The sequence below is a fragment of the Leptidea sinapis genome, chromosome 4, assembly GCF_905404315.1.
Source record: "Leptidea sinapis chromosome 4, ilLepSina1.1, whole genome shotgun sequence".
NCBI classification, from domain to species: domain Eukaryota; kingdom Metazoa; phylum Arthropoda; class Insecta; order Lepidoptera; family Pieridae; genus Leptidea; species Leptidea sinapis.
In genome coordinates, this window is record NC_066268.1 from 6,333,272 (window position 1) to 6,360,957 (window position 27,686).

General features: G+C 37.1%; 1 protein-coding gene across 1 annotated transcript in view; it reads left to right on the top strand.

Annotated features, from left to right (window-relative positions):
- Positions 1-27,686, top strand: part of LOC126979744 (uncharacterized) — an 84,116-nt gene that overhangs the window by 22,856 nt on the left and 33,574 nt on the right. Inside the window, exons 2-3 of the mRNA XM_050829253.1 lie at positions 18,334-18,960; positions 25,825-25,944. Coding sequence (XP_050685210.1) covers positions 18,402-18,960; positions 25,825-25,944 — 679 coding nt within the window. The 5' untranslated portion in view covers positions 18,334-18,401. The remainder of the gene's footprint in view (positions 1-18,333; positions 18,961-25,824; positions 25,945-27,686) is intronic.

The window sequence follows — 27,686 nt, forward strand, 5'->3', positions numbered from 1 at the left end:
AATAGTTTTTTTTATATTTCGATCTAAAATTTTGAACATTTTTTAATAGTCTAATTGGTGGCGGTAAATTATTCCAGCACTTAGTAGCGCTGTAACGAAAACTGCCCCTGAACGCTGTTGAATGATGCCGGGGCATTACTAATATCTGCGAGGCAGATCTGGTTTTTATATTATTAGCACTGCGTTTCCCTAGCCATTCAAGTTTATTATACAAGTAAAGAGGTGTTTTAGTATGTATGATACCGAAAAGCAACGTTGCTAAATGCAGACACCTCCGACCTTCCATATTAAGTATATTGGCCTGTTTTAAGTATGGACTAATGTGTTGCCTGAGCGGAATGTTCCAGCAGAATCGGGCGCACGCATTTTGCATTCGTTGGATGGAACATTTTGTTTTATACAGTAACCTAGGACCATACACCACGTCACAGTAATTGAGCTTTGAAAGTACAAGTGCTTCACAAAATCTGACTCAAAGTTCTGTATTTAGATATTTTTGAATTTTGTAGGTAACTTTAAGTCTATAAAAACAATTGGATAACACTTGGCTTATATAGAGCACGCCGCGTGCACCGGTTTTAGGTTAATGGTTTTTAACAATAATTTCACATTACAGTGTGATCTATTAATGATTATTTATGAACTTAATATTAACTAAAATTGTATTATAATTGTATTAATAACTGGAAGACCGAGCTTGCTCGGATTGATAAGAATGTACAAAACTTGAACAAAAAAAAAACTAATAGGCCATCTGGATTCGAGCCGGGGTCTTCTTTCAGATCACCCAATGTCCCATCTGAGCTGTTATAGTCTTGTATATAGTGGCGAAATTTACCTTTGCATTCTAATGTTATTGTAGTTGTTTTTGTAAAACACGCATAAAAATACATTTCTTAAAATTGAATCTACCTGTATACTAAATTTTATTAAAATCGTTGGAGCCGTTTCCGAGATTCAGAATATATATATTATGCAAGAATTGAAGGTTCAAAGATATAAGATATTAAGATATAATAAATAAAATAAAAAATCGTTCATAGAAATAACTTAAAATCAATGAAATAGATGTATCTTCTCCCTTTTAATGTACGCCAATTTTAATGTGCTCATCGAATTCCAATTTCTCTTTCAAATGCATTCAGCATAATATTGCACTATTATATTTTTATTTTATTTATTTTTACCAATATTAATAATATCTATTATTAGATACCTAAATACATATAATATGAAAGTCTGAAACCAAAATAGTATGAAAGCTTTTTACTATGTTAGTGTTGCATAGTATGGAAATTTGCCTTTTAGAAATCGTGTCTATTATCATAATTATTTCACTTATTACAATAAATCTGACATAATATAAAAGACGTGTGGCACTCGGGGACTGCCGCGGTAAAGCTATTGCATAGCATTTTTTTTCAACTTATGCAATTATAATTATTTATTTATTTTATTTATGCAGTATTTTTTTTTGATAAAATTAATTTAAAAAAAAAACAAACGGGAAGTGAGTTAAATTTTACTTGGAAGATTTGATTACAGACAGACAACGGGACAGGTGAAACTAAATAAAAATGCTTGTCATAATAATAAAAATTAAAAAAAACGTGATAAAAAATAAAGAAATCAAGACGTAACCCCAGGCTCGAACCTTGGACCTTCTGCACAAAAAGCATACGTGATAACCACTGTTCCACGGCAACTGTAATGACCGTGGCGAAATTTCTATATAGATCTAGTCAGTAAGTGTAAGGTTATTTTCGTTACGGAATTTCTGGATTCGGTCTCCACACTCAAGGCCCGCGATAGAAGCTATGGAACAGCTTAATAAATCAAACATATTACCTACTTTCATTTTTTGAGTATGCACATCTGTGTTTTCTATGTGGCCGCAAATCTCAAAGAGTGGCAATGAGTTTCTTGCCACTTCTCCGAATTAAAGTCTACTTTTCCGTAAAAGTATTGGTAAGATCTTTGCCATTCATAAGTGTAATTTTGTTCCGATCGAATAAATAATTTTTCTTTTCTTTTTTCATATAGTACCTTAATGAGGGATTGATTTGAAAATATTTAGATGCTTTGTCGTTACTTACTTCTAGAAGGCGAAACCGCACACCAAATTGTACATCGTTTAATCGATTACTATTAAATTACATCCCTACTAATATTATAAATGTGAATGTAAGTTTGTTTGTTACGCTTTCACGCCTAAACCACCAAACCGATTTTGTTGAAATTTTCTACAGGGTCACAAGGTACAATTTTCTCTAGACTACACTTTTTGAAAAGGATATAGGTTACCTTTAATTGTGACAAAATTATAGAAGGATGGAAATAGGGTATGGAAGATTGTATGGAATTGACATAATCGAGAATAACACCTCGCTCTTAACAGTGATTTTATTATTATAACACTGGAAATAAGGGATTGCTTGTAACTAATTCTAGTAGGCTTTATAACATAATTAATAGCTTTAAGGGTAAATGTATGCACCTATATGTATACACTATAATAAAGTCCCAGCCACTGTTCAGGCATTATCTATAAATAAATTTAAATGTTTTATTAAAAGATGGCTCTGTCGTAAATCCTATTACTGTACAGCTGAATACCTAAGTGACCGGACAGCCTGGGACTAGATTATGATTATTTTATAGCAATAGTAATGACAGTACAATATTGTATATTTTTATTAAAAAGAGCGCAAAAAAAGAATCCTGGGAGAGTTTCTTTCGCCGCTTCTTATCTCTCAGAGTGCCATTTGTTTCCGAAGCGGTAGTAGTATCTAGTGTATTAGAAATGACATCAAAAATACATTCTACAGGAATAAATTTTGAGAAAATAAATGCCTTTTATGCCTTTTAAATTTTCTGTTTAGGTACTTGATAAGAAACAAATAAATATTTATTCTGGCGTTTTTTTAAATTTCGACCTGTGTAGGGATGAAATAGGGAATGAAAATTCATATGGAAGTCCAAACAGCGTCACGCTTTCACACCTGACTCAAAATGCGATTTTGATTATTATTTGGTATAAAAATAGAGTAGACCTTGAAAAAGGACATAAGATACCATTTTTTCTTAAAAAGGGCATGAGTTGAAATAAGGGATGAACGTCTTATTTTAATACTTAAGTAGCTATATTCTATTATTGGAACTGCAATATTGTGGTTTCAATTTTTTTTCGCGACTTCCACTGCATTTCTCCTTTTTTGTAATAAAATTTTAAAATTTATCGAATTCCTTCCTTAGAATCACTCTTTTTGCCAGATAGTAAAATAAGTAAAAATAGCTGTAAACAAGGTTTTACTAATTAAATGAAATGAAACCTTTTTAATATAATGAACACCAGCCAGATACAAGTAGTACACCCGAAGAGACTTCATTACATGTTGATAAACTACCTTTATGCGAAATAACATGACATTTCACGGACCTATTATAACAGAACCCGGGTGACGGATATCTGTTCTTAAAAGCCTTAAAAGATAAAAGATAATATAAAATATACCACCCTTCACCGCTTCCGCCATATCTGCTCCTGAAGGGAAAGGCGGGAATACCCCACTAAGTACCCATTAGAGTTTCCAATGACCCTTGAAATTTTCCCTGCGAGTCCTTTGTCCAAAAAGTACCCACTTTAAGGACGAAATCGTATGGAAAATTGCTGAAAGATATTAGGGTTAAGGGCGAGGACATGTTTTTGCCATCTTATTGTAATGATAATTAAAACGAAAATAATATAATTGAGTTAGTTAATACTATTTAGGTTTTGACAATACAATAAAGGGATTTTGTTTTGTCTGAGGGAATTAATAAAATGATAATAAAACCGATTTTTCTAACAGAATTGTGTAAATCAAAATTTAAAAAATATTAACATTTTAAGACAAATAATTCGGATGCTAGCAGTGGCCTTACAAATCTTACTTCATTCCAAAACAAGTTAAGAGTCTTCGGTGGCCTCGTGGAAGAATCCAAACAGACTGCATTTATTGTGACAGATTTGACACTTCGGCTTGTTATGGCCAATGATCAAGGAAGGAACCTGCGAGCGTTCGTAATTGTCTCCTGCCCAAATCTACGCCTCCAATAGTAGCAGCTCAAGAACAGTAGCCCTATCCTCGAAACAAAACGAGAATAGATTCGAAGCAACCTTATTTCAAAAAGATAAATTTAATATTCTTGTTACAAAAAATGACGATTCAGTTATAGGTATACTCTTATTCAACAAAAAACGAAGTTTCGATCGAAGTTTCGCGTGTGTCGTACTACGGTTCCATTCGTCACAAAGTTTCGTCCCAAACAAACATTGATTGACATTTCTATTTTCTAAACTTACTTTAATTCATTTACGTTGCGAAGGAAAGTTTCAATATGACTCAATATGTTTGTTCAGAATTTTAAACTTAATTGGACGAAACCAAGGATTGTTACCTTTTGACCTAGTGTGGAACTTGTTGCAAACTTGCTTGAAATGTTTTCAAAAATGCTTATATATAATCGAGGCTACACTACCTGAAGACTGTTTAGAACCTAGAAGAAACCGGCGCCGCCTGCACAATTCATTTAATATTAGTGAAATTCCCGACCCAGTGCTCTGTGAACGGCTGGATCACTTGGCGTTGGGTAGAGACGTCGCTTCATTGTGTGTCTTTTACCGCATTTATCACGGGGAGTGTTCCGAAGAACTGTTTAACCTGATTCCTGACGCTGAATTCCACCTTCGCATGACATGCCACAAGTTAGGATATCATCCCCACCGGATGTGTGGCGGTCCTCCTCAGTACGGTTTTCAAGGAGTTTTCTTCCACGTACTACAAAGTTGTGAAATGAGCTTCCTTGTGCGGTGTTTGCAGGACAATACGACATTGGTACCTTCAAAAAATGCTCCTGTGATTCCTCTGGTGTTGCTCTCTAATATGGGCGGCGGTGATCACTTAACACTAGGTGACCCGTACGCTCGTTTGTCCTCCTATTCCATAAAAACAAAACCGGACTAAGAGTTTGTAGGAAATTGAAATAAATTATAGGCTACTGTGTTTTACATAAGTTATATTTAATGGGTGGTATTGATATTACCGATTTGATGAGATGCGTTTTTGCAAGATTTTAACTTTTCGTAGAGATGACAACTTAAAACCTGGTATAATAAGCATAGATAACCTTTTTATACGTAAGTAAGTCCATCTCTACTCTGTGGTATTAGAAATACATTTCATTTGATAGAACATTTATAATTAAGTTTTAGAGAGCTTGTCGTTCAAATGTCGAATGACACGCGGCTCCGATTCAGAGTGACAAGTGTGAGATTTTTTACAAATTCGATAGCGTACGTGAAACGCGTTAACTACGATTTGTATGGCGTCTATGATGCTTTCCTCTACTGCCTAGTGCCTACGTCATAAGTTGAAAGAGCGCCATCAATTATAGAAGATATGATAGGGGGATACGAATCTAGAGCAAAACGTGGATAGGACCACAACTTAACGTCAACGTTTTTGAACTTACGAGAATAGCATCGTAGCTTTGTTGATGATGGCCTAGCAAGCAGTTAGATAATATCGAGAAAGTCATGGGTTTTTTTTACTTTATTTATTTAGGGATTTTTATATGTATGTACATGTCAGCTCCATTATGATCTAAGTACATTAACAAAAAAACAAAATTTTTAGCTTAACAAACTAAAAACAAAGTTAATAAAAGGAAAAGCAAGTTATACAGTCTTCAACAAATAAGAGAATCCTTAGTTGCAGGACGGGAAAGTATATTTACAAACATGGCCGTATTCATGGATTTAAAGACGTTCACCGGATGCTTATTGGTACGGCGAACTGGAAAGTGTCGCTCAGAATTCTTGAATTCACTTTAAGAAAGTCTCCTTAACACAGCAATTTTACATACCTTTTACCTTTAAAATGAAACACAAATACTTCTTGCACAATAAATACTGCTTGACTTCAAAAAAAAACCACCGTGGTCCCACTGGTAATTGTAAATCCTGATTCTTTAAAAAAGTTTCTAGGCTACATTAACCAGCACTAAAGAAAAGTTCAGGTCTAATGAAGAGGGAAGAAGTACCTCTCATAGTTAAAGCGACAGCTCTATCGTTTCTAAGCATTTGTGCCCCAGAACCCATAACAGAATACCCATGTATCGAATTATCATTTCATTGGACCGAACATTGAAGACAGAAAAATGTTTCATCAGACCCTTAAAGGACAACACTTATTCAGCTCCATTCGCGTTTCGCTGAAAGATTTTGGTCACACTTATACAGCTCTGCTTCTATCAGCCGCGTACGAAACTTTAAATCACGTCTGCACTCTTTAATCTTTGCGTGCATAATGATTACGTCAAATCAATGCAGGAACAATACAGGTCGCAACTTGTCGACAAGGAGTCGCGAACCATCCCTGTAAAGAGCTGTTCCGAACAGCGCTGTACGCGGCGGAACAGCGCCGAACGCTCTCTATAGCATTCGCATAATAAAAACACATTTATCCTCATTTTATGCTGGTTTGCCGCGAAAGCAGAATAGACGCGGAAGCTGAATCGACGCGTACCCCTCTCCATACAAAATTGTTGTTTTCTATGGACAACAGCTGAAAAGAGCTGAATAAGTGCGCGTAGTCCCTAAAGCATATAAAAGTTACTTTTACCTTAGTACCTTATGTATTTGTTGGATGTAATTACTAATAATTGTGACAGTAATCATGACCATCATGTTTACGAAGCAACCTTACACAAACAATGAGTTCAAACTCTAAAGGTTGATGCATCCAATATAAGATAATTTATATTTATACAGTTTATTATTTATTACTTTTTATGAAATAATTTATATTATTTAAACACGATTCATATATTAATGGATGCAGCAACTTACAAACTATTTTTTTTGTATATTACAGCCATTGTAAAATACTCTATTTCATTGAAAAGATTGGACGTTGAGTTTTTAAACGACTTCAAAAAAGGATGGGGTTCTCAATTCGTTGGTATGTTTTTTTTATGTTTGTTACATCAAAAATATCGACCGGGTGAGCCGATTTTGGTAATTATTTTTTTATTTGAAAGTTGGTGCTTCCAGTGTGGTCTCATTGTAATTTGCTCCAGATCTGACAGTGGCATTCATGAGAAAACCATAAAAGTCTTAAATTTGCTATACATACGTATAACAAAGTGGATGATAAATTAACGAATAACTCAATATGGCGCCAACTGATTTCGATGATTCTTTTTTTATTGGAAAGGATATACTTCAAAGATAGTTTGGTTAGGTTCTGATTACGGAATCCATGGCAAAGTAACGGAACTCTTCAATTAAGCGCTTACGTTCATTGCTGCATTCAAAAATTTAGTATATCTACACATATTTAGACAAATTCTTAGTTAGTGTACTTCAAATACACTTTTTTTTTTTTATGGAATAGGAGGACAAACGAGCGAACGGGTCACCTGGTGTTAAGTGATCACCGCCGCCCACATTCAACACCAGAGGAATCATAAGAGCGTTGCCGGCCTTTAAGGGGAAGGTGTACGCGCTTTTTTTTAAGGTACCCATGTCGTATCGTCCCGGAAACACCGCACAAGGAAGCTCATTCCACAGCATTGTAGTACGAGGGAGAAAGCTTCTTGAAAACCGCACTGTGGAGGACCGCCAGACATCCAGATGGTGGGGATGATATCCTAACTTGTGGCGTGTCGTGCGATGGTGAAATTCGGCAGCAGGAATCAGGTTAAACAGCTCTTCGGAACACTCCCCGTGATAAATGCGGTAGAAGACACACAATGAAGCGACGTCTCTACGCAACGCCAAGTGATCCAGCCGTTCACAGAGCACTGAGTCCCCGACAATTCGAGCTGCTCTACGTTGCACGCGGTCAAATGGATCGAGCAGATACTGGGGTGCACCAGACCAGAGATGACAGCAATACTCCATGTGTGGCCGGACCTGCGCTTTGTAGAGCGCTAGAATGTGGGCCGGCTTGAAGTATTGCCGTGCTCTATTGATGACGCCCAGCTTCTTCGAAGCCAATTTGGATTTGCCCTCCAGATGGCCACGGAATTGGCAATCGCTCGAGATTTCGACCCAGTATTCCGATACTAGGCGCGGCTTTAAGAGAAGTGTTCTCGAAGAGCGGTGATACGACAAATGGGGTTTTTTTAGTGGTAAACGCGCAAACTTGAGTCTTCTGGGGGTTAAATTGGACAAGGTTCAATTTACCCCATTCCGCGACCTTCTCGAGAGAGGACTCGATAGAAGACACAAGTTTCTCCCGGCACTGGTCGACGATTACCCGAGAGAGACCTGCATGGCCCGTGTATACGGCATCACCAGTGCTGTCATCTGCATAGCAATGCATGCTGGAGGTGTCCAACATATCATTGATATGCAGAAGAAACAGCGTAGGAGATAGCACACAGCCTTGGGGCACTCCAGCATTCACGGGCTTCGGGTTCGAGCAATATCCGTCGACAACGACCTGTATGCTACGCCCAGTGAGGAAGCTGGAGGTCCACTTGCACAAGCTCTCGGGAAGCCCAAATGATGGAAGTTTTGAGAGGAGCGCCTTGTGCCATACACGATCAAAGGCCTTCGCTATATCCAGGCTAACTGCCAGGTCTTCCCCCTTGCTTTCAATAGCCGCCGCCCATCTATGTGTTAGGTATACCAGAAGATCACCTGCCGACCGTCCATGGCGAAAGCCGTACTGTCGGTCGTTGATCAACTGGTGACCCTCTAGGTATACTAAAAGCTGGTGGCTAATTATGCTCTCCATGATTTTGGAGAGCAGGGAGGTGATAGCTATAGGCCTGTAGTTCGCCGGATCCGAACTGTCTCCTTTTTTTTTAGATCGGATGGACAAGGGCTGACTTCCATGAGTCAGGGACTACGCCTTTGGAATAAGAGTGCCGGAATAAACGCGTTAGCACCGGCGTCAACTCAGGGGCACACGTTCTAAGCACGATTGGAGAAATGCCATCTGGCCCGCTTGACTTCCTGACGTCCAACGAAAACAGAGCTCGCCTAACAGTTTTCTGTCTGAACTGTACTTCAGACATAGAGCTCTGACACCGCGGGATGGTCGGCGGTGTTTTTCCGTTGTCGTCAAGAGTCGAGTTGGAGGCGAAAAGAGCGCACAGGAGCTCGGCTTTCTCTTTTGCCGTATGGGCCAGGGTGTCATTCCTCATGTGCAACGGCGGCATGGATGGCTGGTTGAAGTTACCAAGAGCAGCTTTCGACAACGACCAGAACTTGCGTGTTCCGGTCGAGTAACTGGAAAGCTGCTCGCCGGTTTTGACGACGTACTTAGACTACGCACGGGCGATTTGCCGCTTAAAAAATCTGGAGGCACGGTTATATTTCCTCTTAAGAACTTTGCAGTTCGGATCCTTTGTGCCCAGCGCCGCAACCCAAGTTCGATACGCCTGTTTTTTGCAGTCAGATGCTGCTTTAACTGACGCATCGAACCAGGGCTGTGATCTGCCACCGATCGGTACTACAGAGCTTGGTATAAAAATATCCATGCCCTGCAGTATCACATCGCCTACTACAATGGCGCAGGCACTAGGATCATCCGAAGGGAAACAAACCTTGCCCCAAGGGTAGGATACAAAAAAGGAACGCATCCTATCCCAATCTGCTGACTTGTAGTGCCAAACGCGGCGGGTCGCTGGTGGTCTGCGACGTTGGCGTCGGATAGGCACTACACTCCTGACCAGGCAATGGTCGGACGTTCCGAGAGGGGCGTCGACAAATACCTGGTAACCATCGGGATGTGTAGTCAGCAGAAGATCTAATAAGGACGGCATGTGGCTATCCACATCCGGGAGCCGCTTTGGCGACTCAACCAATTGGGACAGACCATACGCCAATGCAAAATTATGCACAGATCGCCCTGCGTAGTCTGTGGTACGTGATCCAAGCCATTCGGCATTGTGCCCGTTGAAATCACCCAAGACCACGATTTCAGCGGAGGGGATCTGTGCAAGCACGACGTCAATTGCCGCTTGAACGCAGCCCATGAGATGATCGGTTTCTGCGTTACCACTATGGGACCTGTAGACACACGCATAGATACGGACGCGGTCGTCTAAATCTACGCGGAGCCAGAGAGTAGACAGGTCCCTACCCTCAAAATTGCCGAGACGGCGACAGCAGATATCCTCCCTAACGTACACACATACCCCGGCATGAGGCAAAAAGTTGTGCTCAATTTTGTACCCGGGGTACGTTAAATATGAGACGTATCGCTAGGTCGAGATATCTGCGTCTCCGTAAGGAAACACAAGGCCGGCTGCGCCGTCTCAAGGTGGTGGTGGACGGCGATTAAATTGGAGTGAATTCCCCTGATATTGCAAAAGTCCACGTTGAGCGTGGAGCGGGGTGCCGTGGTGTTACTGCCTCGTTTGTCCTCGGTCATGCGCGGTTCTGTGCCCGCCCCAGAATACGAAGGGCGGCCCGAGCGAGAGTGCTCGGGGAGGGATTCTCCGGCTCTGGTAGAGCCGGTACCCTCCTGGGGTAATATCTTTTTACGGGCCGCTCTCATAATTTGTGGGGGAAGGTGGGGAAGGGATGGCCTCCGGTCATCGACACTAACCTATGCGAAACATAGCGGCACTAGGCCGCTACTTCACGCCGGTATTCTGTGCGAGTGTGGTAATTAACCCGGACGAGTCTGGCCCGATTGTGCTGACGTCATAAGACGGCAGCGTGACTCTCCCACTTCTAAAAAAACCACTAAAAATCAAAAAATTAACAAAAAATCAACCGACTTCAAAAACACAATTCCAAAACACTAGATATAATATGCACTAAAAAGTATTAAAATAATTGCGTATTTTTATACAGTCTAATTAATAAATCTAATTCTAGTTACGATTATTGTAAATTTTGGAGTCGGTGTCATCCAAGATAGGTTTGTTACTACATACATAGTTATAGTGAGATGTGCTTGAGTCGTGAGGAGGCGAGAGGCGAGAGCGGGTCGCGGCGTTAGGCCACCGATTCCTTAAATAACAATATTCGTAGCTAGAATTTTATTTATTAATTAGATTGTATAAAAAACGCAATTATATTAATACTTTATAGTGCATATTATGTCTATTGTTTTGGAATAGTGTTTTTGAAGTCGGTTGTTTTTTTGTTAAAATTGTTTTTATACAAATGATTTAAGTTTTCTTTAGTGTTAATTCCGCCAATATTTGTCTTTAAAACAATTCGACACGTGTTTCGCCTCTCCACGAGGCATCCTCAGGACGTGTTGCCTCGCCAAAATCTGGCACGAGACGTGTCGAATTGTTTTAAAGACAAATATTGGCGGAATTAACACCAAAGAAAACTTAAATCATTAATTGTATGATTATGGATTTCCGCAAAGTAACGCCTAATTCAATAAATTTTCAGAAATGTTTTTGTATGTTCTTGTCACGCTCAACATTTTACGAACATATGGTAAATTCAGTAATTTAAATGAAATATTTATATTGAAAATTTATTTGACTTTGACTTTGTGAAGCTAAATTCAGACCCAGATCAGATTCAGTTTCGTTCGTTTCGTATTTTTAGATACAGTAATACATACTAATACATACAAGCTTGAAACTCATTTCAAGTGCACGTAGTAAACTTTTTCAATTAATATTTTATTAATAAGTACTTCAATTATTGTTTGTCGATGTCTGATTTAAACAAATAATACTCCGTGTCTGAAATCACAGTTCTTACATATTTACTTTGTATTTTTAATTGAAAATTGAATGTAAAAATTAAAAAAGATAACAAACAGTTTGTTTAGAAAAGTCTAGACTGTTTTGTAAGCAAGCTAACGTCGGAGCGAACGACACCAAGCTCTTTTATCTTATATATAAAATTCTCGTGTCACAATGTTAGTTACCTTACTCCTCCGAAACAGCTTTACTGATTTTTACCAAATTTTATATGCATATTGAGTAGTTCTGAGAATCAGCTACTATCTATTTTTCATCCCTCTAAATGTTAAGGGTCCACCCAAAAATTTATTTTTTTTATTTTTATATTATGATATAGCTTTAAAAATACATACAAAATTAAATTTTCGCCCTTCTACGATCTACACTATTTTTGTATCATGATTTTTATATTATTCTGTTCCATCTACCAAACCGATATAGAGTTGCAAGATGGCAATCGAATACAATAATTATATTACGATATATTTGGTAGGTCTGAGAATCGGTTGCATCAAAATTTTAATAATTGATTTTTTTAATATGTTATATGGCAATACGACGTTTGCTGCGTCAGCTAGTAAAATATAATATCTGTACATTCGATGATATATGTAGGTACTAGATATTTAAGACAACGGCCGGTTAGCAAAATGGCAAGATTAATATGGCCAGAAATAAATGAGTGTCACTGTTAATGTTTAGTATGGTTAAACCGTAAGTATGTAGTATGGAAGCTCCGTAAAATCTTCTCGTCCCAAATACCACAGTGTCTAAAGACGAAGGTTTTCAACCAGTGTGTGTTGCCAGTGATGATGAACGGTACGCAGACGTGGTCGCTAACTATGGGCCTTATGAGAAAGCTCATGGTCGCTCAGAGGGCAATGGAGAGCGCTTTGCTCGGTGTTTCCCTGCGAGATCGAATCAGAAATGAGAACCTAAGTTACTGACATAGTCCAAATGATTGCGAAACTGAAGTGGCAGTGGGCAGGACACATAGTTGACGGACAGAAGGCTGTTGGCACAGAAAAGTCTTTGAATGGCGACCACGTGCCGGAATAGGCAGTGTTGGTAGGCCCCCCATGAGATTGACGGAGGGTCTGGTCAAGATTGCCGGAATACGTTGGATGAGGGCAGCGCAGGACCGATCGTCGTGGAAATCTTTGGGAAAAGCCTGTGTCCAGCAGTGGACGTCTTTCGGCTGATGATGATGATGAAACATAAAGATTAATGAGAATTTAAGAAGAAACACATGAGTATCAGGACTTAAACAAATGAAAATCTGCTCTTCACATCTATCATAAAAAAAATCAGTTCAAAACTTAAGTTACTGATGTTGTTTGCAAATATAATAACGAGAAGTATAAGTATCAAACCACTCATTATAAAAATTTCTCATACCTGAGAATTCCTCAGAATAGAGTTAAGAAAATGAGCAGAACTTTTTTCTTTCTTTATAATTGCAGAAGGAACAAATCAAATCATCATATATGAAATGAAATGATTGTTTTCTGTTGTGGATCGAATTTTTTGATCTTGTTTATCAATTAATTCCTTAAGAAAAAAAAATCCGAGAGCGATATTTTCTATATCAACTTCCGCAGATATTAGTTTATTTTGTAATTCGGTTATTTTATTTTCAATTTCTTCAAGTTTGTTATTATTACTATACCATTCCGGGTAACTTCTGTTTTTAGGTGTCATGAAATCGGTATCATCCTCGTCAGCTTCATCAACCGTCAAAGAATCAAAGGAATTATGAGTCTGTGCATTAGGTCAATACTTTTTGCGATGTGTCACGTTTTCATTTAGTGAATATGACGACGTTGATATATTTATTTGAATATTTATACTTAAAACCGATGCTTGATGCGGAATCAACATAATAAACATCTATTAATGCAAATTAGACTTATTGCCTAAGACTAACTTGATAAAGCTATCTAAGAAATCACGCGAAGTCATCGATATATTTTGAGAGAACATTAAATTAGCGTAATAATTACGAATTAAATACAAAATAATATCGAGATATCTTTCTTGGATGAATTACAATTTTTTTTATGGAATAGGAGGACAAACGAGCGTACGGGTCACCTGTTGTTAAGTGATCACCGCCGCCCACAATATCCCGCAACACCAGAGGAATCACAGGAGCGTTGCCGGCCTTTAAGGAAGGTGTACGCGCTTTTTTTGAAGGTGCCCATGTCATATCGTCCCGTAAACACCGCACAAGGAAGCTCATTCCACAGTTTTGTAGTACGTGGAAGAAAGCTGGAAGTGGTGAAAACCGCACTGTGGAGGACCGCCACACATCCAGATATTGGGAATGATATCCTAACTTGTGGCGTGTCGTGCGAAGGTGGGATTCGGCGGCAGGAATCAGGTTAAACAGCTCTTCGGAACACTCCCATTGATAAGTCCCTCTACAAATACGCTATTGGTAGAGGGGCCCTAGTTTCTGCTATTATTCCACTCAGTTGGGTCCATTTTGCGTGTCACAATCATACTATTGTGACGACAAAATAATTATTATTTACAGAAAATAAACACGGTGTTTTAAGGGTTCCGTAGCCAAATGGCAAAAATCGGAACCCTTATGGATTCGTCATGTCTGTCTGTCCATATGTCACAGCCAATATAAGAACTATAATGTTGAAACTTGGTAAGTAGATGTATAGGTATTGCTTATAAAATCGTGTTTGTAACTCCGCCGAAATTATTTAATTTGTTTATGGAAGTTCTGCAAAGGTAATTTATGCTACTTGACCCGAGTTCTGACTTTCGCTCATACTTTAATGCGCCGAAGTGTATGAAAGTATAACCATAAAAACCGGAAGAGGCATTCGATATTGACTTTCATGAGAAGAACGGAACAATACGATTAAAACAATGAGATTTCTATGAGAGTATTATTATAATTGTCTTTTTCTATACGATATCTTATCCAAGCTGGAGCGAAAATACTTTTATTTCTTTTAATTACAGTACAGGCGCCTTTTTCTGCCGTAAGTGTGCCACTTGCACAGTTTTAGAGCCACAACTATTGAAAGTAGTCATTTGCATTTTAAAAGTTCTTTATTTAAGTAAAAAATATATATATAGAAAGTATATAACTTGACACAGTCAAATATTTCTTAAATTTAATACATTTCGACGGCGACATTGCAAACTGTAAGAAATTTACGTGGAAAATTTTCGAGAAACGATCTGCCTTTTGTTCAATTTGTGCGTCAATCTGTGAAGCGAGTTCGTAAAAATGGATCGTTATTAGACGAAGCAACCCGTGTACGTTTGCTTTAAAGACTCACTACTCTGGAAGTAAGTTTTAATAAAATTTAATATTTCCCAATTTTGTTCGAGCGTATAGCGTCCCATTTTGCAAATGTCAAACATAATAGTAACTTCCAAGTCAAAACGTAAATGACATTCTACCTTTCAAAGTCAAAGTAATCGATACTTTAAATTTGAAGAACTACACGGCCCACCCTTTATAAACCAGATTTATAAAAGAGATTTCCACCTATGTACTGACTCATCACGATATCTCTGGCACCATAGAGACTTGAAATTTGGGAGAAATATTTCTTTCGAAATTGAAGTTGATTCGTTCACATAGTTCGATGGACAGATGGCCGTTGGGGTAGTAAATTCCTCGAATGGCGACCACGTACCGGAAGACGCAGTGTTGGTAGGCTCTCCACAAGATGGATCGACGATCTGGTCAAGATCGCCGGAATACGTTCGATGAGGGCAGCGCAGGACCGATCGTCATGGAAATCTTTGGGGGAGGCCTTTGTCCAGCAGTGGACGTCTTTCGGCTGATGATGATGATGATTCCTTTCGCCGAGTAGAGGAAAATATTTTCAACAACTATTTTTAAAATTACCATTATGATCAATATTAACATTTAACATATTCTCTATTGAAATAAGGCAGTCGGCCATGTTAACTGAAACATATGGAGTATTGCTGTCATCTCTAGGCTGGAGCACCTCAGTATCAGCTCGATCCATTTGACCGCGTCTAACGAAGAGCAGCTCGAATTGTCGGGTGCCCCGGTGCTCTGTGAACGGCTGGATCAATTGGCGTTGCGAAGAGAGACATCGCTTCATTGTGTGTCCTCTACCGCATTTATCATGGGGAGTGTTCCGAAGAGCTGTTTCACCTGATTCCTGCCGCCGAATTCCACCTTCGCACGACACGCCACAAGTTAGGATATCATCCCCACCATCTGGATGTGTGGCGGTCCTCCACAGTGCGGTTTTCAAGGAGCCTTCTTCTACGTACTACAAAGCTGTGGAATGAACTTCCTTGTGCGGTGTTTTCGCTCTTGTGTGTCCTCTGGTGTTGCAAGAGAATATTAGCGGCGGTTATCACTTAACACCAGGTGACCCGTACGCTTGTTTATCCTCTTTTTCCTTAAACATGAGTGACGTTACAACGATTTATCATTTGATTCTGAGGCGCGATGTAATAATCGGCATCCAAGAAAGCGATGTTTTCGCGCGTAATTCAAAGTATATTTATTATAAAATACAGTAATTTTCGTTACAGCTTATAACCTTCATATAGAAGAAGAATCCAAAATCGCGCAAATGAAAAATAATAGTTATAAATATAGTTTTCAAAATCAAATAAACTTTATTCAATTAGAGTTAAATTATTCGCTTTTAAGTCGTCACAATAAGTGTTTTTTTTTTAAATTACTGAATCTACCATAATATGTTCGGAAAATGTAGAGCTCGTGAGAAGAACATACAAGAAACTCAACGGCCACACTTTTAAATCAATAGAGTATTTTACAAGGGCTGTAATATACATAACAAATTAGTTTGTAAGGTGCTGCATCTAATATTTTAATTGTGTTACTTAAATGCGTTTTAAGAATAAACTGTATCCTTTATTGGATGCATAAACCTTTAGAGCTTGAATTAATTGTTTGTGTAAGGATGCTTCGTTAACAATACACTGATCTTTTAACTATAACCGGTCTACCTGGCACCACAAGCGGCACCCATTCACCAGCCACCACGTTAATGAAGAAATCGCAACCTAACGTTGGCCAAAACCAACGAATACTTAAAATATAATGTCTGCCCACATAATAACAGTAGGAGGCTCCTTTGCACAGGATGCCGGCTAGATTAGAGGTATCACAACGGCGCCTATTTCTGCCGTGAAACAGTAATTTGTAAACATTACTGTGTTTTGGTCTGAAGGGCGCCGTAGCTAGTAAAGTTACTGTGCAAATGAGACTCAACATCTTATCTCTCAAGGTGACGAGCGCAATTGTAGTGCCGCTCAGATTTTTTTTCAAGAATCCTGAGCGGCACTACATTGTAATGGGCAGGGCGTATCAATTAACATCAGCTCAACGTCGCCTCGTCCCTTATTTTCATAAAAAAAATGTAATCGTTGTAGAATTAGCAACCGAATGTTGGCCAACACTGCAAATATAATGTCCGCCCACATAATAGGAACAATGTTATGTGAAAAACAGTTTAGAATAAGTAACGTAACCTTTGTAAACAATAGTGTTAGAATAACACTATATTCTATAACAGTTACATCTTGACAAAACAATGTGATCAACGAAGTCTGAGCACAATGTGTGTACATTCATATACAATATCTAGTGGGAACCATGTTGAGATAGACAGAGTCTCTGGCAATATATTTTAGCTTCCCGCAGCTGTATTATGTTCGCATTGCGATCCGAAAGGAATGTTTGAAAGTCGTGAAAGGAAAACCCACAAAAAATAAACTCACATACATTTTAAGGTATAATAGTAACCAGTTTAGGTTTATTAACCTAGCTAGCTTTGTATGATAATATATTAATAACTGATGCCCGTGACTTCGTCCGTGTAGATAAAGGTTTTTTAAATATAATAAGCATGTTTGGAATTGAAGATTATCTCATGTCCTTTTCCAGTTTCGGTGCCCGTTTTCGCTCCCGTTCCCAACATATTATCAGCTCTTTACGCCCGTAACACAGGATTACCTAGATCAGGCACAGTGTTAAGCTAGTTAGCTTAAGTAAGATTTTTGTATTATTATTTTTATTTTTTAATTCAATAAGCTTTTATTAAATAAATTTAATTGAAAATCTTTAGATTGGGACAATCTATACGCTCTCTTATATATCTTTTTCAATAATTATGCCACGACATTGCCCTTGAAAACATATGTAATAGTTTTGATTAATTCGGAGCGTTAATACGTCCTTTATACAAGAAATGGCCATATAATTTACTTGTATGTCGTAGTTGTAGTTGCGAGAGATATATCAACAAAATCTCTCTTCAAAAGGACCTTTACCTGTCAAGAACTGCAGTAAATTCATCCGTAGAACATCTATATGCTCTAACAAATTCGTACCTAATTTGCTTAGGTAGGAAGAACAACACTATCAGTAATGGTAAGTATTGGTAGAATAACAAAGAACGACAAATCTCAGGAACTGTTCAGAATTGCTCTATTTGCAATATAAAGAACCCACATAGTCGAATGCTAAGAATTTCGCCGATAGATCTAGTTTTAATCACCTCTCTCCATCTATATAATTTCTAAGTCTAAGCTACCAGATATTCAACCAAGCTATTGTTTCAGATCAAATTGAGGAAGGGACGTCTGGTGAATCATACACCGGTAATGCAGTTGGATACAACAAAGGAAATATGGATTCGAAAAGGCAAAGACATCACAGAAAAGAATGGAGGTTCCTCCATATATTAGTAAATCTGTGCATTATTGCACAAAGCAATTGTCAAACACTTAAAACACAAAGTGAAGATGTAACCAAAATAAAACTAGATAATAAATTAGATTCTAACGTCTGCCATAGTTGTAATGATAGTCAATTTAATAATGATAAGAATATAAAATTAACAGAAACACAATCAGAAAATTATTTAGATAATATATTAGATGATATAAGCGTATTTTGTGAGAAATACGTATTTGTAAATAACACTGAAAAAGAATTGAGTCGAGTATTAGAAGATGCAATTGATGAAGCATTTAAGAGGGACAGGTATGAGATTTTTGATGGTTTCGAAATCAAATCTATAAAAGGTAATAAAACGAATGCTGCGAGGAGAACGGATGTGCAAGGGAGAGCACTATTCAGTAGCTATACATATGAATACAGATTGTTACAGAAGATTAAGAGTTTTGTAGACACGCACATACTGTCGATCAACTTACCAAAAGCAGCAAGCCTTATGAGATTCAGATGTAAGTTTTTATTATGATAAGCTTTACCTTATAATGCTGAGCTAATTAATATTTCAGGACATTTTTCATTATTCTAGGTTTATCATTTCCCGAACGTTGTATTAAACAGCATGAAACTGTGATAAATATCTGGTTAATAACTATTTTTTTATTCTGATTGCTACCAGAATCTAGATAGGTCTACCAGAATCTGATGGCAAAAAGAGGAGAAAGAAATTGACACTGGCAATACTGGGGAAATAGGAGTAAAACGTTTTGATACTTTGAGTCTGTGTGTGATACGTGCAAATATTTGTTGCAATTTCAAAAAACAAAACATTTTTTTTGTTGTCATAATATGAAAATCGCTATTTTTTAATTTATTTTTTGCCATCAGATCCTGGTAGACCTATAGCTAAGGGGAGCGCTTCATTCTGATATATGTATATATGTAGGTACTATTAACGTTAGCATCTTTAGACGGAACTCGGTGTCGGTAAAGGCTTACTAAAAATCGCGATTTCATTATCTATACATCTATACATATAAATCAAGTGTCGGTTTGTAATATTGAAATAACGATATTTTACTACATGTATATGAATATACGGTACATACACCAAAATAACGTTTTTTACAATTTTTGTCTGTCTGTATGTTTGTTCCGGCTAATCTCTGAAATGGCTGGACCGAATTTGACGGTTTTATTGGCAGGTAGCTGATGTAATAAGGAGTAACTTAGGCTACGTTTATTTTAGAAAAATTCTTTTATTTTATAAAAATAAAGTCAAGTAGTAAATTTTGTAATGTCCAAGAAGTGGTCTAACTCTAAAAATAATTTTATATGGCAAAACAAAGTTTGCCGGGTCAGCTAGTATTAAATAAATAGCTGGAGTTGTCTCCATTCCAGTCTCTATTCGTAGACTCGTCTTACCTAAGCCTGCGTTACACAGCTGAGCATTCGCTAACAAAATTATCAATTCTGAAATTTCTAACGCCCATCCTTTTTTCCTTATATGGCGTGCCTAAAGAAGTTTCACTACAGTAGAAAGTTTTGTTACCATCTAGGAAATAGTAATAGCCAAATTGGTTCAAAGTATCTATTTGTATATTATGTTGCTTTAGAATAAGTATTTTACTCTAACGGCTAACCTGTACAAAAATGTCTTACAAACTAATCAAGTTCAAAACCCTGTTAATTGTCAATAAAGCCTCTAAAAATATGAGCGATGGCTGTTTCGATTCGAAATGATAAACGTCAAGAAAATGTATCTAAGTAAGAATGTAAGCAACATTAAGCTCATAAAAAATTGCATTTCTTATTACCAAATTAAGATGAAAAAATGATATCACTTAGTTTTTCATTAATAACTCAAAAACTATTAATATTTATGGAATTATCGCAATGGGTGCACTGCCGCTAAAAGACGGCTAACCGCAATAAAATTGATTTGTTTATAGTAACGGTACAATAATTTATCGCTCATAATTTTAGGAGCTCTATCAAGGGTTAACACGTTTTGAACTTATTTAATAGAGTAGGTATTATTCATGTATGAAAAAACCTGGATTTTAATGTAAAAATTGGCTAGCGAACCAAATAAATAAATAAAATTAATAGCACATTTATTAATACCGCTTTACTCACGTTCGATCGGTGTCGGTGCCGACTAGTTTGGGACCATTCGGAGGTCCTTCATCAGGGTGAGTTTTGTGGGTTCGCAATAACGTCCCGTCTCTTACTGCGGACTTGTGCACGTTGTGCGCGGCTGGACAGGGCGGGGGCGCACGGTATCACTGACACGCTGTCACTATTTGTGTCCTCGGGTGCACAAGATGTACTCACAATGTCCACTACGTGATCATCACAATAAGACTGCCCTGTCCAGCCGCGCACTACGAGCCCAAGTCCGCAGTATGAGACGGGAAATTATGACGAACCCGCTACACTCACCCTGATGAAGGACCTCCGATAGGTCCGAAACTAGTCGGTACCCACACCGACAAAACGTGAGTAAAAGCGTAATCTATATATATATATAAATGAATTGCTGTTCGTTTGCCTCGCTAAAACTCGAAAACGGCTGGACCTATTTGGGTAATTCTGGTCTTGAATTACTTATTGAAGTCCAGCGAAGGTTTAAAAGGTGAAAAAATATTGAAAATTATCGGAATGAAATAAAAACAACAATTTTGTATTTCCTGATGTGTCCCCCGTGGTTGAGAAATCAAATTGAAAGAATAGTTCTAAATTAAAATGAATAACTAATTATATTTTTTATATCTTTATAACTTTCTCTTAACCACAGTTGTTAACTATCTATCAGATTATTTATAGAGCTAACTCACGTGCTAACCGCAATGTTTCTAGAGAGAGACAGATCAAAAAAATAGTCGTATTGATATGTCAGAATTGCGTTCTTTAGTGAGTAACAAGAAGGCTTGAAGAATGCAACGAGTTCGTGCATAATAACAGAAAACTTTAAATTTTAACAGACTGTATGATAATTGATTTAATAAAAAAGGATTCCTTTTGTTTGTTTTAGTTTTATTTCATACAAAAGTTTAGGTCTTTTATTTATCGATTGAGTCAGCTAGTAATAAATAAGTTAATAATGACACACGAGAGTTTTAATAATTTAAATAAATAGCTGTCTTATAGAGGTACACCGTTACACGGTATTCAGATGAACTTAAAAACGAGTCAAACGGGCACAAAACGATGACGTACTTTCAAGATGTTGTAAAACTTTATCTTTATTGCGTTTCCTTTTTGGAAGACATATTATTATCATTGTCTGAATCTGCGTTCGAAAAATAATGTAATATATTTAGGTATATTATGTTGGTTTTTAGGGTTCCGTAGCCAAATGGCTAAAAACGGAACCCTTATGGATTCATCATGTCTGTCCATCCGTGTGTCACAGCCACTTTTTTCCAAAACTATAAGAACTTAAAGTGTTGAAACTTGGTAAGTAAATGCATTCTGTGAACCGCATTAACATTTTCACACAAAGAAATTAAAAAATTTTGGGGTCTCCCCATAATTAGAACTGAATTTGAAAAAATTTTTTTCATCAAACCCATATGTGTGGGATATCTATACTGGATAGTTTGCGCGAGAGACACTTACAAAGTGGTAAAATATGTGCCCCCCCCCCTGTTACTTCTAAAATAAGAGAATATTAAAACTAAAAAATATACATATATGATGTACATTACCATGCAAAATTCCACCGAAAATTGTTTTGAACCAGATCTAGTAAGTAGTTTTTTAAGACGTCATAAATCGTATTATCAATAACATAATTAAAAAAACTACACTATTATTAATACATAGATCTGCTACGGAACCCTTAATAGGCATGTTTGTTTTGGTGACAACATGTAATTTCGCAACGTTACACACAAATAAAACTGAATATATTTTGTTAATCGTTAATCAACATTCTTTCGTGTTTATGTCAAGATTTTATAAGAATCTTTGTTTTTTTCCTTTTGATTATGTCACTCGTAAATTTCAGCTTTCTATATACGGTGAATATCATTAAAATTTATTTAATTTTTGCAATTCAAGACATAATTCCGTAGCTCAATCATATATACACACAAAAGTGTATAGATCCTGGTTCATTTAATCACACCCTGACTTACACACACACACACACCCACACCTATCACTCACACACCAAAAGCAAGTTATACTTTGTCCATTTTTAACCGACTTCAAAAAGGAGGAGGTTCTCAATTCGACCCGTATTTTTTTTATTTCTGTACACCGATTACTCTGAGATTTATGATCCGATTTACGTTATTCTTCATTAGTTCGATGCGAAATAGATGCCATTTGATCCCATAAAAATTTTACTCAGTTTGGCCCAGTAGCTTTCATTTTATGAACATTTTTCATGAAAATATAATGAATAAATAAATAAATAAATAAATTTTTTGTCTACCTGTATGATATAATTGTTTCTTGTGTTCGGCTTTTCTAAGAGTTTTCATTCAGGTTTATTGTATATTATTATTATTAACGGACACTTATAAGAAAAAAAAAAATAATACTACTAAAAATTCTCTTATGCAAACCTTTACCTTTAATATTTATAAAATACTATTATTTGTATGTGATACATATTGATAGCTTTGAAGTCGGCTTTGCAACGAATTAAAACAGTTGCTTCGATCTCCGTTTTTTACAAGATTATAGCCGTCATCTGTCAAACTGTCAATGACTGCACGTTTCATACAATCGAGTGAATCGCTTATTTCTTACGGCCGTTCCCAATATACTATATACAAATAGAGATAAATTACTACCTTCTACTGTCAGTAATTAGCTGTCAATAATCTGAAGCTGTCCCAATATACCGATAAGTCATTCTCATCGCCTTATATTGGGACGCGTGAATTGGAATTTCCATACAAACTTCTATCGCTGGTAAGCTATACGTCGTCCCATAGACAGACAGCGTGTACGGATAAGGTGAGATACCGTCGATAAGTTTATTGGGTTACTGTTATTGAGTTACGATTTTTAACTCAAGTAAGAGATAGACTGAATATTGGGAGTGGCGGTTAGAGAGTTTCGCTAGGCTGGGCAGCGAAATTAGATTCCTCACCGCGAAATGGGTTTTTGGTTTCCAGATTTAACACTATGATTTCTAGACAGCTGAAGTGTGTTGAACACTGATGTAGGTTTTATAACATGTGGCATATTAGTTATTCCATTTAAGGTTGTGTTTCATATTTTTATCTACACCCATGCTTTAAATCCTCTATTAAAGATTCTAAAACAGTTAGCTTATTGCCAACATTAAAACACCCAATGTACTAATAACCATTACATCATGCAAACGAGTGTTGTAATGAAATTCAGTACAACATTATATTATACTTCAACAGGATATAAACAACGTTCTAAAGTGGAGAAAAAAAACTATATGTTAACACAAGTAAGTGTTCAATATTATCATTTAGAAGATCATATCTTCCACATCATCATCCATAACATATGGAAGGAAACTTACTTGAAAGGGTGACTGAGGTCAGAGACTTAGGAGTGTGCTTTACAGCTGACTTGAACTTTAGGACCCATATTATTGATATTTGTAAGAAAGCATATCGTAACTTAGGTTTTATGTTACGGCTAGCAAATCAATTTACAAATATCGGGGCTTTGAGAGCATTGTACGATGCACTGGTTAGAAGCCACTTGGAATGTAATTCTGCAATCTGGTCTCCCCATGACGCTAAATATAAATTTATGCTTGAACGTATACAGAATAAGTTCCTTAGATTCATGTATCTCATATACATGAATCCAAACGATCCGGGCTATCCATTATTATATCCTACTTTGTTTCTGTTGGGCATGGTGGGTTATTACAAAATTGAGGTTAGAAGAGAAGTTGCTTTAGCTATGTATTTACTAAAAGTTATTAGAGGTAAGATACACAGTCCTAGGCTCCTGGAGTCAATACTGCTGTGTGTCCCTGACGAGTACGTAGGACGGCGGCGGCGACCACCGCTGCTGGTGGTGCCTCGTGCACGTACCAACCTTCTGCAGCGGGTGCTCAACGCGATGTCCGAACACTTAGACCTGTTCTCTTGTCCGATGAGTGAACTCACTAGAGCTGTGTATTGTATAGTTTTTATTCAATTAGAGTAATATTATCTAGTTAATTAAGTTTTTCTTAAACGAAATATTTTTTTCAATGATATAACGCATAAGGTTAAACCTGTAATGATGGATGTAGTGTGGTTATATAAATAAATAAATAAATAATATGATCCGTTTTCATAATAACACTCCTTTAGATGATATCTTTGTTATGTAATTATTATAATTAAAAACAAAATTTATGAATGACTTCTCGGGTTTTATGTGAGCGCTCTTCCACTGAGCCATTTTCGAGTGTCGTGTGGTTTGTAAATCTTGATTTGTCTTTGTTCAACTCTCAGGTTGTGGCTTCATCTACAGGATCTACTTTACAGTTGATAACCTGCTCAACTCCAATATTTGCGTATTAGGAAATTTACTTGAGATGTCGCTCTTTCAAATCTAAACAAACTGTTGTTTTTTAAAGTGACAACCTTCACTTCTGGGATTAAATTACACAAATTAAGTTTGAAAACAAAATTGATGAACGATGCGGGACTCGCACCCAAGTGATTTTGTTATAATCATTTTAGCAAACAAAAATACTCCCAACTTGTTGTGGAAGTTTGCGGTGTCGTCATCAGTTACCTGTACATGTGCTTCTTTCCTGTGAGACCCTGATCTAAAACAAAATTGCAAAAATTGATTTCACAAATTCAATACATACCAGTGGGAGGCTCCTTTGCACTTGATTCCGATTAGATTATGGGTGCCACAACGGCGCCTATTATATCATGACGTATATGATATATCATGACGCGTCAGTCCTCAGATACGGTCTTCTGAATCGGGGTAATGGCATGTGCATTTTACCAGTGGTAGGCTCCATTGCACAGGAAGCCGGCTAGATTATGGGTATGGGGCGCCGTAGTTAGTGAAATTACTAGGCAAATGAGACTTAACATCTTATGTTTCAAAGCGACGAGCGCAGTTGAAGTGCCGCTTAGAACTTTTGGGTTTTTCAATAATCCTGAGCGACACTGCATTGTAATGGGTAGGGCATATCAATCACCATCAGCTGAACGCCCTGCTCGTCTTGTCCATTATTTTCATATAAATAAAAAACATTATTTATTTAACAAAATTGTAACTGACCAGTTTCCTTCAAAAAAATTCCATTGCCAATAAAATAACACATTCCAAATATATTTTAATACATTAACATGCCCGCTAATCCACATTATATTATACTCAATACTACAATGATTGTTATGTTTTAACAGCCTTTGGATTGAAGAAATTCTTCCTGCCACTCCTGATTGGGATGCAAGTTTTCAAAAGTATTCTGCTGGCGATGTTCTTGCCGAGTATATTGGGAAGCTTCGGGAAGATTATTGGCAAAGGTAAGTTGATGTTAGTGCTTCTAAATTTGTTGTTAAACATTTAACATGTTTTGATCACGGACGAGTAAAAATTTTAGGACTCCGCGCCGTGATATTAGCAAGTGAAGCATGGTTATGCTATTGTGTGTACGGGGGATACTAATTACACATTTTTTCTCTCTTAAATAATCATAAATGGCCACAAATACTTATATAGTATCGTTTTTACACTTTTTCACAACGCACGACGGCATTTTTTAAATATTTTATTGTGATCTGTCACAGACTATGACAATTTTCATAATGGCCGCCTATCGGCCTGTAGTAGTGTAAGTGTGTGCGTGGGCTATGTATTTACACGTTAATCGGCTTGTTTTGGTGCTACACTGTTATGTAAGGTGATACGGAGTCCTTATTTTTTTACTAGTCCGTGGTTTTGATATACAAAGGATATTAAGAAAAGATACCTATATTTACTTGAAACAGGTTGTTGTTGTAAAACGACAATACCAAAAACTTTAAAAATAAATAATAATGATAACATTTTAAAGTTGCTGCCCTGCAGTTAACCATAATAATTATGACATTATACATTAGTAAGGCTTTTGTGGGGCGATATATATGCTTTTACACCAAGATCCCAGAAAAAGTTCAAAACAAAAGTATTACGTTATTCAAAAGAATTGTTAAAAAGCGTTTGTGTAGTAAAGGTTACTATAGCATAAATGTCATTCTTCACGATACCACAGATTGGGAATAGAGCCACTGCCCTCAGGCTATTAAATAATAAGTTTAATTGTAGGATATTACTTTGTAAATATTTTAATGAAAAAACAAATAAGCCCGCTGAGTTTGTTGCGTTCGTTCTTTTCAGGTCTGAGGCATTCTTTTTGGAATGGGTGGTAGTTTTTGACTTTCAATATGTTTATCAATAGGACGATTCATAGATTTTCTATATATATATAAAAATGAATTGCTGTTCGTTAGTCTCGCTAAAATTTGAGAACGGCTGGACCGATTTGGCCAATTTAGGTCTTGAATTATTTGTCGAAGTCCAGGGAAGGTTTAAAAGGTGAATAAATAGGAAAATGCTGCTAAATTAAATAAAAACAACAAATTTGTTTTTCCTTTGATGTGTCGTTAAATAATTTCTATGAGAGAATTTATTGACGCAAGGTTTGACAGTTCTGCTGTGAAACAATTTCATTACGACAGCATGTTTTACGAAGTAATTTTTGATGTTATGATATATTATTGACAAATTCATATAAAAACATTACTTTATTTATTTTATACAGAACAGCGTAATAATAGCGTAGAAATAAGCGCTCATGTAAGTGAACCGCATTTATCACGGGGAGTGTTCCGAAGAGCTGTTTTACCTAATTCCTGCCATCGAATTCCACCTTCGCACGACACGCCACAAGTTAGAATATCATCCTCACCATCGGGATGTGTGGCGGTCCTCCACAGTGCGGTTTACAAGGAGCTTTCTTCCACGTACTACAAAGCTGTGGAATGAACTTCCTTGTGCGGTGTTTCCGGGACGATACGACATGGGTACCTTCAAAAAAAGCGCGTACAACTTCCTTAAAGGCCGGCAACGCTCCTGTGATTCCTCTGGTGTTGCAAGAGAGTGTGGGCGGCGGTGATCACTTAACAACAGGTGACACGTACGCTCCTTTGTCCCCCTATTCCATAAAAAAAAAGTGACTGTTTGTAATGTTTTTAATGAGAATAAATGATCTTTAAACAGATGTCAC